The 13,758-nt window shown below is 37.9% G+C and overlaps 1 protein-coding gene across 1 annotated transcript; it reads left to right on the top strand.

Annotated features, from left to right (window-relative positions):
* Nucleotides 1-669: 669 nt before the first annotated feature.
* Nucleotides 670-13,080, top strand: eif3eb (eukaryotic translation initiation factor 3, subunit E, b). Its single transcript, XM_059350694.1, has 13 exons — nt 670-828; nt 2,037-2,154; nt 2,819-2,936; nt 3,073-3,115; nt 3,848-3,952; nt 4,097-4,222; nt 4,931-5,055; nt 6,358-6,484; nt 6,570-6,671; nt 10,305-10,414; nt 10,717-10,819; nt 11,042-11,176; nt 12,736-13,080. Exons 1-13 carry the CDS (start codon nt 700-702, stop codon nt 12,772-12,774), a joined length of 1,380 nt encoding a protein of 459 aa, XP_059206677.1. The 5' UTR covers nt 670-699; the 3' UTR covers nt 12,775-13,080.
* Nucleotides 13,081-13,758: the final 678 nt, after the last annotated feature.

The following is a 13,758-nucleotide window of genomic DNA, read 5'->3' as shown; positions in this document are numbered from 1 at the left end:
GCAATGAGTGTACCAAATTTGATGCTTTTATCACAAAATGAACGATTGTTCAACTAATCTGCCCCACTACACAGGCGATGCACATTTTTGGGGGGTGCTACCCACACGTTTAGCCCCGTTGCTCATTCCATGAATGCACGATCCTTACAAGCTGTACCTCGTTGTAAAGGTGACTAATCAGGCTTTCCAACAATATACAATTCATCACCAGTTGGTATTATTAAAAGGGCGGTTTTTATTCATCATTGATTTATTCGTATAACAAATGCCTGCCACGGCCACTAGGGGGCGCTTTTGAGGTGGCCCAATATCCAGATTTGTTCGAAACATATTCACCAACACATCTACCAAATTTCATGCTTTTATCACAAAGTGAACGATTGTTGTAAAATATTGAGCTAATCCGCCCCACTATCTGGCAAGTTTTTCTTGTGTAATGCATTTTGCTCATTTGTGATTTTCCCCTTTTATTTAAACACTTGCCATTGATTACATCTTTCTTTAAATGTGCAATTAAAATGTTAGAAAAATGTCTTGTGTTGTCTGTTGTGGTTTTATTTTATTTTATTTTATTTCACTTCATTTCATTTCATTTCATTTCATTTCATTTTATTTTATTTTATTTTATTTCATTGTTGTTGGTATCCAATATCTCTGGTTTTATTTTTGTGGTCGGCGGGGAAATGACATAACGTAGCAATGACAGCTTCCGGCTGCGGTTCGTTTAAGCCAGGCAAGATGGCGGACTACGACTTGACAACCAAGATAGCCCATTTTCTGGACCGGCATTTGGTTTTTCCTCTATTGGAATTCCTGTCAGTGAAAGAGGTATGACAGCTTTTACCTCGTCTGACTTCACTGTTTATTGGCGCGTATTTATACAAAGAAACACGGTTGTAACGGGCACCGAATCATCCCCAGCAGGCTAGCAGTCAGGTTACCTGTGAGCTACCAGCTAACGTTAATTACGCATTTATGTAAATATTTAACAACAGGAGTGTTACTGTAATGTTAGATGTAGTAGCAATACGTTGCTGCGAATCCGCAAAATGTGGTTATTGCCGCTGTTAGCCTTTATTTTAGCGACTGTAGTGGATTAACGGCTACTCCGGTGTTCTGTCGAAAAATGCTACCCTGTGTGTTTACGTTCCCAGTTTTGTATTTCCGTCATAATGACATCTGAGTGAGTGTACTTTTCGAAGATGGGGAGCATATTATTATACTATATTTTTATTCAATGTGTAGCATATTTGAATAGATCAGTTTCCCCTGTCGAATAATACCCCCACGCATGCGCAGAAACGCTAAGTAGCCTTTATCAATGGGCAGCATTTTTCGACAGAACACCAGCTGATGCTCAATCGGATGAATAGCATTCATTCCTGTGTTATGATGTCCTGGCGTTGTTTCCTTTCTCTGTTGTTTACAGTTATTTTTGAATGTGAGTATGTGTCCCAAAGAAAACTCAATATCGTCAACCTGTTAAAATAATCGCCTAACTCATTTTGTGTTTTGCAGGAAACACAAAAAATGTAACCAAAAGTGTAACATATGACATGTATTGATCATTTCACTCAAAAAGGATGGCTATTGGCATAGTAATAACACTGTGTGTAAATTATATAACTTAAGAGAAATAAATTACTTTGAATTTAAGTATCATGAGCATTTATGTCACTTCAAAGTGTCATTAATGTTCTTGACACATCCCATGTCATGTTTATGACACGCTCATGTCACTCTTATGTAGACACCTTTAGAGTAAAGGGTTACCAATATTAGTGTCAATAATAGAACACTGATAAACTAAACTGATAACTAAACAATCTCCCTCTAGCTCTTCTTTGCTGGGTTCTTATCTGATGCCTATAAATGTGGCAAATTGTCAAAGAAGTGATTATCTTAAAGGGGTAAAATCACATGATCTGATTAACTGAGGATGTAGGCAATTTAGGTAAAGTTTATTTAGGTAAAGTTATTTGTGAATGTGAGTATGTGTCCCAAAGGAAACTCGATATTCTTCTATGTTTTAACAGATCTACAATGAAAAGGAACTTCTACAAGGAAAGCTGGACCTCCTCAGTGAGACCAACATGGTGGATTTCGCCATGGATGTTTACAAAAACTTGTACCCGGACAAGGAAATCCCACACTGTGAGAAACATTACATTTAAATATTTTTTCCCCTGATTCCATAGTATTTCAATGTGTCATAACATATACCATTCAGATGGTACAGTTAAATACAATGCTTTAGCACAGACAATGTACAAAGCTTTTAGATGGTAATAGTTATTCATGGTTAATTTAATACAATGGAGGGGTTTATCAGTCATGTATTAAACCACATAGGCAAGGGGAACAATACTAGACGTCTTGTTATGTTGCCCCAGTGTCTGCGATGTCTTGGCAATGACCAGACACGTTAATTGGGGTTTATTGATTAATGTGTTTGCTTACTTGTCAAAAACATTTTTGCTGTGGCTGTGCTGTTTCTAACCAGATAAAAATTCATAGGGCTGCCCTGCTTTGTCAATTAGTTGACCAATTGGTAGTTTTAAGATTTCTTTAGTTGATTGGTTATTTTTTAATGCTTTTTTTCATGGTGGACCTTAAGAGCACATGTCTGGTTCTTTTGTATTCTTCTTTGAGGAGAAACTCAGTTTTACATATCTGTTAATAAATCATCTAATCAATTAGTCTGTGTTAGTTGACTAAGAATTTCTTTGGTCTAGGATTGCCTTAGGCATTGGGATTAGCTGTCTTTGTTTTTTCACAGAACAAAATTGTGTTAATGTGATAATTGTTTCTGTTTCAGCTCTGAGGGAGAAGAGGAGTACTGTGGTGGCCCAATTGAAGCAGCTCCAGTCAGAGACGGAGCCAATTGTCAAAATGTTTGAAGACCCAGAGACAACTCGACAGATGCAGTCGACAAGGTCAGATCAACTTGTCAAAAAATGCATCTTTGTTAAATACTTCGCTTGTTCTATATTATACTTCTGACAGCACTATAATACTTATGTCTGTGACTCATCTGACATCTATTGATCTTTTTGTTTATTTCCTCATCAGAGATGGGAGGATGCTCTTCGACTATCTTTCAGAAAAACACAATGTAAGTTTTGAAATGTTAAATGGTGTATTCACAGTCCTTTCGTTGTGTAAAGAGTGTGCTGTGTTTTTTAATCTTTTAAGGTGGGTTGCACAATGTGTTTTGTTTCCATAACAACCAGCTGCCACTGAGCCAGCAAGACCGTTATCCAAGTCTCCGAATCTTAAAACCTCCAACAACACCCACCAATGTGCTCATTATTCTCTCAATGATCCAAGTAACTACTTGCAACTTTTGTGCCAATGGTTTCTTGATGTTACCATTTTTTAAATATAATCTACAGATAAATTGCCCTTTTATTAAAAAAAATACAGTCTACGCCATGTGCACTATCCTAATAGGAAGGCTTTCTGTCAGCATGACAATGAACAGGCTTTGTTTTGACTTAACAGATGAAAGACGCTGCCACATTTCCCAATCAGCCAGAGTCTGTCAGCCTCTCACAGTTGGCTTTCTTTGAGAAAGAGGCAGCAGTTTAAAAACAGTGGATTAGTGGGACTGCTCTAAATCCACATTCATTATAGTTTTAATATCATGCCACACCTTTTCAAAATTAAAGTTCCCCTTGGTGAGTAATAAAGTAATTTCTTGTCTTCTTCATAATGACTCCTTTTCGGCTAAACTGCAGCTGGATATTGAAAACCTTTCAGTCAAAGCCCAACTTTACCTCCATTTAATTGGTTGCTGTTTCAAATTGGTTCATTAATTATGTGTCCATTTTTTTTATATATATAGTTTCGACAGGAATACCTGGACACACTGTACAGGTACGCCAAATTCCAGTACGAGTGCGGTAACTACTCTGGGGCTGCTGAGTACCTCTACTTCTTCCGTGTCCTGGTGAGTACAAACCCATAAGAATAGTAAAAGTTCTTTCCAAGTCACCATAGATTGAATAGTCAATTTATTTTCTTATTATTAATTTAAGGATACTGCTCAGTCTGATTGGATTATGATGCACTGAATTCGTTGCTCTCTGCTCAGGTTCCCTCAACAGACAGGAACGCGTTGAGCTCTCTGTGGGGGAAACTGGCCTCTGAGATCCTGATGCAGAACTGGGAAGCAGCCATGGAGGACCTCACTCGACTAAGGGAGACTATTGACAACAATGTAAGTGAATCATGCTTTAATGTCTCCAGATGTTCTACAGAATGGCTTGCTTTGTGGGAGACTTATTGGATTACAGACTACTACTTGAGACAGATCTTGACGTCAAGCATACACCATGTCAATAATACAGCACTCATACACACTCTTTATGTGTGTGAGAATTAATTTGTTGCTTGTAAATTAATTAGATTATGGTACATATTAATGTAGGATTATAGGTTTGATTTTTTTTTTAATTATCATTCTTGTTTTTGTTTTTACATAATAACAATAATAATCAAATAAAATATTATTAATTATTTAATAATCACTTGATTTGTTGACCAAAATGTGGCAATGTTATATAAAAATTCAATAAGATACTATTTATTAATAAAAAAGCTAGTTTAACTTGTGATTACATTAGCATATTATTAATGTGTGGGCCAAGCAACAATTAGTTTCTGCTAAACTAAAATCTGAAGTAGTGAATAGCAGTACAGTGAGAGTGGAGCTCATTTTATGTAATGTCTGAGTACAAATGTATGTGAATGTAATTAAATCAAAGCATACTCAAATGAAGGTCTAATGACTGATCTACTGCGATTTATGAGTAATTAATTTTCAATAGTTACGTGTGTCATTCAATGCTGGTCTGTATTATATTTATAGGTGTTCTTGATTTAAAAACATAACCTTTTACTATTTATATCCCCTCTGTCCTTTCAGTCTGTGAGCTCTCCTCTCCAGTCCCTCCAGCAGAGGACCTGGCTCATCCACTGGTCCCTGTTTGTGTTCTTCAACCATCCTAAAGGCCGGGACAACATCATCGAGCTCTTCCTCTATCAGCCGCAGTGAGTTTCAGTGTTTTTAATACAGCACAGTCGCCTTAATAAGAACAATAAAAGGCGTATACACAGGCTTGATGCTGCTGTCATCTGGACTTCATATTGAATTCTTTATTGTGCTGCAGAACATATGACTGAGGGACAGATTGACTTTTACAAAGCTTAAACCCGAGTCCTTTCTTGAAAAGACCTTTTAAGTTTGAAGGCCGCCCTGCTGTTGTGTTGTCAGTTCATTTTCTGAAAGAATGTTTTGAGTCACAATATGTTGCAGCTACAGAAATGCAGTTTTAAATTGCTCTCTGTCCGCGTACATGTCCAAGGCTTAACATGTTTTGGCAAACCATTATTGAAACCTTTTCTAGGATATTTGAGAAAAATAAGTGGAGCTGTCTCCATTCATTGCACTGTTTGGTTTGGCCCTGGTGGACGCCCTCTCAGTAGGTTGGAAATCAGCATATTGGCATTCAGAAGGGCTTTTCCATTGTCACTTTTGGCTGTGCTGAGTCAAACCATCCCACACTGATTCCATTACCAGTTTTAGCACTCTGAGTTTGCCGAGTCGTGCTGGAGATGGGCCATCTCCCGAGTTGGACCAAAGTGCATCCCACCTGCCACCAAGTGGGTTACAGTGGTTACGGTTTAAAAGTGTCTGTGTTCAGCTCTCAGTACTTTTGTAGCTTCTAACTGAATCTCTGTGGTTTAAAGTTTATCTCTCCTGCGCCCCTGTTTGTATTTTCAGATATGTTTCATTTTACTGTTTCATAATCGTCATGTTATGTTCGTGCTGTTGAAAACAAAACATTAAAAGTGACGGCTTTATAGGAAATGAAATATATTTATCACTGTTATTCTTCAGTAAAAACAAGTATACCAATACTGCAGGGAGGAAAGAACGGGCAGAAACAGACAGAACGAGACATTTGGTGAAGAGCTGCAGACAACGGGGGATTTTTCCTGTTAAAAATTTATAGGAAATGAAATGTTTATCTATTGTTTTTACAGACGCTCCTCCACCACTCTGCAGTTAAAGATGCACCTTTTTGCAGGTAGCTCTGTTGAAATGGAGACACAAATTCCTGCCGTGCTGGGCTGGCACGCCAGGTCAAACTGAGTCAAGCCAAGCCAGCACAATAGTCATTAGATCAGGGAAGTTCTTTATTTTTCTTTTATAGATGTCTGGCTATGTATAATGAAAATATGTGTATGACCTGTACTATAGTGTGGAAAAGCACTAGAAAAAATGGAATCCATGTCATTGTTCTTGCAGCTAATGCTTGTGCCGCTGTGTGCTGCCTTCTTATTGTTCAGATACCTCAATGCCATCCAGACAATGTGCCCACACATCCTGAGATACCTTACAACTGCGGTCATCACCAACAAAGACGTACGGAAGCGCAGACAAGTGCTCAAGGACTTGGTGAAAGTCATTCAACAGGTAAGGTCGATAAATGTTTTTCATCTAATAGAGCTCAAGGATTTGGTTAACATATGAATGATGGTTTCCTCTCTCTCTCCTGCAGGAGTCGTACACATATAAAGATCCAATCACAGAGTTTGTGGAGTGTCTCTACGTGAACTTTGACTTCGACAGCGCCCAGAAGAAGCTGAGGGAGTGCGAGTCGGTAAGGATGGCTTCCTAAAGTTTCTCCTTCCTGCTTGACAGTGTGTGTTTGTCATGGTGCACAGGCCTAAATCGGCCCATAAAAGTTAGCTGTCTCCTGAGACTGAGGGGTAATATGAAGCTCCCCTTAGCTATGGGGCTCTGATCTCCTGAGTCCCAGGCATTAAACTTTGCAGCTATTCAGCCTCAGCAAATCCATGTCTGGCCTGATTTGCTGGCTCTTACTTTTATTCAGTCTGATTTTCAAAGCGGAACAGCTGTCAGATTTGGGGCCCGGTTGCCTTCTCTTTAGAAACCCATGACTGCAGTTTTTTTTAGTTGTGTTGAGGGACCACTTTGCTCATTCTCTAAACGCTCTCATCATTTGGCTTTTACCCCTCTTGTATAAATTATGCAGTGATTTGCCAAGGCCTCAACCATCCTGTCAGATACGGACTGTGAGCATAATGACGGAAGAATGAAGACAAGTTCATTAAATCGTTCTGTTGTTACGGATTCTGCTCACTTTTAATGGTCAGGGGAATTTTAAATTTGCATGTTTTTGTTCATTTTCCGTCTAGAGATCAACAACTCGTCTTAATTACTGTATAAATACACATGATGTTTTTGTTTTGCCTCCCGTTGTGTAAAGAGGACTTTTTGATGGATATTAAATATAAATGTCAGCAGTGAACCCAGTTTATCTCGGTCATAAGATGAGAATTAGAGAATTGGTGAGCTAATTGAATATTTATGCTGGACTATGGCACCTTAGTTTGTGTTTACCTCAACAAAGCGTTGAATAATTGGATTTCTCACACAATAACCGCTCCTGAAATAATAATGCCACATCTCCTTTCAAAATCCCAGACACTAATATATTCATAAATGTAAGCTCTTCTGGAGATTTGAGGTGGCCAAACATCCCATTTGATGTTTCTGTGATCGCTGCTTTAAAACCACAGATAGAGACGTCACAACATAATCTCCTACAAAACACTCTGTGGGGCTCATGTGCCTGCTGATCGCGTTATGATTCATGTTGGGTGACAGGCTGGGCCCATGTTTTCTTTAAAAAGAGCTTCGGCACAATGATGGAGAAATATGTTAACATCTTGTTGTGCAGCAGTACATTTAACATATCTTACCTCAAAAAACGTACCTACATTAAATATTTATGGATGTGAGCAGTTCCTTTTTTTGTCTGAGCAGAACATTCTTTTGTGATTTTTCTTGAGGAAAACATTAATGCATGATTTGGCCTTTACATAACAGGAAACTTCTATACAGCAGATAACCTGAAGAGATTCAAAAGTACACTGATGCTTAATGGGAAAAATTACATTTGTCACTTTTTAATGCGACTATAAAGCTTGTGTGGTCAAATACGGTCACCACCCTTGTTTTTTTCACTTTAATGTTCATTTTAAAGCCTGGTACATCTAAAGGTACTTTTGTTTGGACAAATATAATGATAACAACAAAAATAGCTTGTAAGAGTTTAATTTAAGAGCTGATATCTAGCCATTTTCCATGTTTTATTTGATAATAACCAAAATCATTATCAAGAAAACCATAGAGAATGGTTAGATATCAGCTCTTAAATAAAACTCTTATGAGCTATTTTTGTTGTTATCATTATATTTGTCCGAACAACAGTACCTTTTAGATGTACCAGGAATTAAAATGAACATTAAAGTGAAGAAAACAAGGGTGGTCTAATTTTTTTTTTTCCCATGACTGTATTTCATGTTTTTGGAAATTTGTAGTAATGACAAAAAGTCCCTATTATCCAAAACATACCCAATAAAATACTGTCTTTAGCTGTTTGCTCTGATGAGCTCTGGACAATGTCTGGACAGTGTCCGGAGTTACCCTTTCACATGTTTCACTAGGGGCGGGGGGATGGATAATGCTATCGTCCATTACAGTAGCTGATGGTCATCAACCACTGAGCCCAATATCATGATTTAAAAGCCCCATCCACACCTACACCTGGGCGTGTGTTTGTCTTGGCAATTATTAAGTGCTTAAAAAGAAACCATTCTGATCTATTTAATGGTGCACAGAATGGTTTCATGAGTGAAACTGAAGGTGCACACTCACATCACCAAATCTAGAGTAGAAGAGAATTTTTTCAAACTTTTTAAGAATTTACTCATTTTTACACTCTGTGATGCATGCAATTGTTTTAAAATTAATAACATGACAGACATCCTTTTATTCTTAATGGTGGATATAGCACCTTGGGATGCAATAGGCAATAACGGCCATAATCACTGGATCGGATATCAGAAGGAAAAAATATATAATCCCATTCATAAACTTGGACTATTTGCTTCACTGATGCTTCACTGAACTTTGGGCGACCTGCAGCAGAGAGCTGAGCAAACATGCGTCACATGAACAGTTATTGTTTTATTGAGGTATTGTTGTGGGCTATGTATTTCTTTCTTCAGGGGAGAAGTTGTTTCACAGTTTGAGCATGATGTTTTTGGTCAGGTTTAGCAAAGTGGATTCTGAAACGTTTATTTTTGTTGTTTAAGGGAAAAAGACTTGGATTGCTATTGGTATCTACAGTTACTTAAAGTTTTGGTGTCTGTATTGGACTTGGTTTTATGCCCATGATTAAGATGTTTGGAGAATTTTCATTTCATCGTCCATCATGATATGTCACTGACGGAACATCTTCATATGCTAAATTGGTAGACATCGCCCAACCTTATGTTGTACACAGCAGGAGATGGTCTGTCTCAGATGCGTTCTCACATACTCAAAATACTGGTTTGGTTATTATTGGTTTAGATGAGGGGTGTGGACTGGGTAGAGCATGCAGAAGGCACGGTTGCGGAAGTAATGTTTATGTCATAAATAGCTTGTTTCTCTGACCATTTTGGCGTCTGCCCTTCCCAACAGAAGTTCCCGAATCTCGTCATCTCTCCAACTAGACATTTTTACTGCCATCCTCGTGTAAAATTACCCTTATTCTTCACCACTAGATGTTTGTATTCTTTCAGTCACATAATAGAAAAGTCATCAACATACCCATTTGCTCGCTGTGAAATGACCGGCTCCATTCACACATGGGTTCAGTCGGACATTATGACGACTCTGCTGTGAGGGAGGTAGTAGGGGTAAAGTCAGTTTAATGTCCAGTACAACTGAATCAGACAGTTGCTTTCTCACATACAGCTCCTCGGGGCAGTGTCTCGATGAGTTCAGGGTTGCAGTGTGAAATGAGCTTTATTCTCTCTACATCATGAGGTAGTTCTGACCAGGACATTTTAATGTATGGGTGGAAAAAACCAATAGCTGGAAATTCTGGCAAAAGAGCCGTACCACAGAAAATAGTTTCCAGCACATCATAAGTGGTTGTCGTGTGGTGACATTATGTACTCCAGCGTACTGAAAGTATACGTATCCTTCCAGTTAAACATGGTTTTAAACTGTAGCTGCACACATGTTTTGAATATGACACTGCAGATATTGGAAAATGTGCTGGCAGAGAAACTCAAGGAACACTTTGTCCTTCACTTTCTACTCAAAAGTGCTTGAATGTGTGTGTGTGTGTGTGTGTGTGTGTGTGTGTGTGTGTGTGTGTGTGTGTGAATGAAATGATCAATTCTAACATAAGTGTGGTCTTTTCCTCCTTCAGGTCCTTGTAAATGACTTCTTTCTGGTCGCTTGCCTTGAGGATTTCATTGAGAATGCCCGTCTCTTCATCTTTGAGACCTTTTGTCGGATTCATCAGTGCATCAGCATCAGGTACACGTCTTTGTAATGGGCATACTTGTCAGTGTGTGTGCCGTCCCTTTTAAGTGTGAAAGCACAGTCAGTTGCTGAGGGAAAAAAAGCCAATAAAAAAGATTTTTTCAACTCCTGTGCCCAGATGATTGATGTTCTGCAGTGATTTTCCTTCTCAGTGCTCCCAATTGTAGATGTTATTCATGCCTTCCTAGTTTTGAAAGTACATTCAGAAGTAAAAAGGGAAATTTTGAAGACGTTGGATTCTCCTAAAGGATATCTTCTTAACTGTAATGCCCCCTCTTCCTTCGCTCTCCACTCAGCATGCTGGCAGACAAGCTCAACATGACGCCGGAGGAGGCGGAGAGGTGGATCGTCAACCTCATCCGTAACGCCAGACTCGACGCCAAGATCGACTCCAAACTGGTGAGGCTCTGCATTCACTGATCCACCTCCAGTCAGATGAGCTTCAAATCACTAAGACGAGGATAAACAGGCCTGTCTAGACTACTGATTTAGCTACTAATACAGTTATGGCAATTTATTTATTTTGAGCCTGAAAGCATCCAAGGATTTAACTTTGTGGTGCACTTACAGCTGTACAGTCAGTCCATCAGGAGGATAAATGTTTGTGAATGTGTTCCTCAGGGTCATGTAGTGATGGGCAACAACGCAGTGTCGCCGTACCAGCAGGTGATCGAGAAGACCAAGAGCCTGTCCTTCCGTAGTCAGATGTTGGCAATGAACATCGAGAAGAAAGTGGCCCACAGCAACAGGAATGAGGTAGACAAACCCCCCAACGTTTTAGCCTTTAGTAGGATTTAGCATTCGGGGAAGGAGGATATAAATACCATAAATAATTGTTTGCTTTCCTCCTTCGTGAGTACTCAAAAATGCCTCCTGGAAAGTATAACACAGATATAATGCCAAAAACAGAAAAATCAAAGTTGAAATCCTTCAATAATTTGTCTTACAAATATTAGGAAGGAAAATAGTAGCTCCACATGCTTATATATACAGTCATGGAAAAAAATATTAGACCACCCTTCTTCAATCACCCTTCACCCTTCTTCCATTTCTTGTTCATTTTAATGCCTGGTACAACTAAAGGTCCCTTTGTTTGTCTTAATAAGGATTTTGGTTATTATCAAGAAAACCATGGAAAATGGCTCTTGAATTAAACGCTTATGAGCTATTTTTGTTGTTATCATTAAATATATATATCCAAACAAATGTACCTTTAGTTGTACCAGGCATTAAAATGAACAAGAAATTGAAGAAAACAATGGTCTAATAATTTTTTTCCATGACTGTATATTTAACTATTTACATTTTTTACAACCTCTGCTTAATACCTTTCTTGTCCTCTACTCTCTGCTCTGTGTAAACGCCCTGCAGTTCAGTAGAAGTTCTACTGTTTTTTTTGTAACAAGAATGATTCTCTCAGATGAGTGATTTGTAGCTGTGGAAACGAACACAAAATTTCATGTTTTTTTTTCAGGATCTGCTTTTAAAATTTTAATCAAGTCAGGAAGAATAAAGTGATTTTGATGAATTATCACTATATAAAGCTTCGATTTGGGTAACTTTTCCTTTTGGAAGAAAGCATTCATCAAACATGATTTGTTCAAGGACAATCAATTTTAACATCCAGTCATTTCTGTTTCTACAGTTTTCGGCTGTGATAAATGGTGTAATTTTGGCAATTTTTATTAATTTTAAGAAAACGATGCCTTTCCAACCCTGCTGGCTGGTTGTTGGATTCAGAGGATTAAATCTACAGAGTTAAGAAAGAATTTTCACAAACGTCCTCTCAACTTTTCAGTTATTCAAGTTCAAGGCATGATTAATTTTAAATTACTGCAATTTTTAATGCACTGGTTTAAACTTAGTGTGGATCTACTGTAAATCGTTCATTTTTCATGTCATTCAAAGATACAGATATAATTTTTATTTTTATTTATTTTTTTAATCACTGGCATTGTTATTGTTCATCTGTCCTGCTGCCCTGTGATGAATCTCAGCGAAAACACTCCTGATCTTTCCTCTCAGTCGATTATAATTGTGACCACTGATTTCCTGCTCATAGACTTTTTTAAACTGTGTGTTTGCATTGTGAAACCAAATTACTTTCTCAAGTTCATCTGCATTACAAAACATTTTATTCTGAGTAGAAACAAATCTTGTAGTGGAGCGGTTTGTTATTGCCCTGTCAATCATTTTGAAAGCTGCAGGTGTTTTCATTTGGATTTCTAATTTTGGAACAAATCTCTTGTTGCCTTTTATAAAGTACTTTCTTTTAATGTTTTTTTTCTTCTTTTGTTTTTCTGCTATTTTCTCAGACACCAAACTGGGCTGCTCAAGACTCCGGCTTCTATTAAAATGGAAATTGGCTTCAAGTGGATTCAGATCGCTCTCTGGATATTATGTGGGCTTTTTATTTAATTTATTAATATATTATTTTAGCAACTATTAACTGTCAGCTTAACTTATACAGTAAAAAAAAATGTCCAAGAGCAGACAGCAAGGCTCGATGAAGACATTGGCGCTCACGGTATTATTTATTAAGTGGACTCTCATTCTTTTAGAATCTGCTATCAAGTATTTATTTCTCAATTATTCTCAAACTCTGAAAGCAACGATGCAACAAAACTGTCATGAATAAAATGAAACATTTTGCCACTTCAGAGGGATTCGTTTCTTCTTCCTATATTAATATTTGACCACTAGATGGTGCAGTTGGTTCATCTTTGTTTCCTGTCGCTTGCAGACAGTTTTTGCTTTTTACAGTCTCTGCCAGCCTGCAGACTGACTGGTTTAATTTGCATGATATGTCTTAAAAGTAAGAACAGACAGATGAAAAGTTGCACTTTGAAATAACACTTGGCTCCCCTGCAACCAGCCTTAATGTAAGAAGCAAGAATGTTTTTGTAACTGAAAAGGAAAACTTGGAATATGCTCTTGATGTTGTAATTAAATTGGAAGGAAAGCGCTTCATGGACAGCTCACAAGACCGATCATGCATCAGCCACGCACTTAATTTATTGTCCGTTAGAGTTGGTTGTTTTAGCTCATGCAGTAAATGTTTAACCACACCTAATTCTGAATATTGAATGAAGCCGAATGTCTACTCTATGTCAGCATATCCTCAACAAATATTTGACTTGTGTTCAGTACAGCTAGAACAGTAGATTACCCCCTAGGGAAGAGGTTGTTGTTGATTTTTACAAACCTTTTAGCTGAATAGGTTTGGTCAATTAAAGTTTCCACTTTTTGAAATATGTGTGAAATGTAATCCTGACCTGAATGTGCACTTTGTGGTGTCACGTTAACAGACTAACCTGGTGAATGACTGTAAAGAAAAT

The sequence above is a fragment of the Centropristis striata genome, chromosome 14 (assembly GCF_030273125.1).
Source record: "Centropristis striata isolate RG_2023a ecotype Rhode Island chromosome 14, C.striata_1.0, whole genome shotgun sequence".
Classification (NCBI taxonomy): domain Eukaryota; kingdom Metazoa; phylum Chordata; class Actinopteri; order Perciformes; family Serranidae; genus Centropristis; species Centropristis striata.
This window is presented reverse-complemented; position numbering and strand designations above follow the sequence as displayed.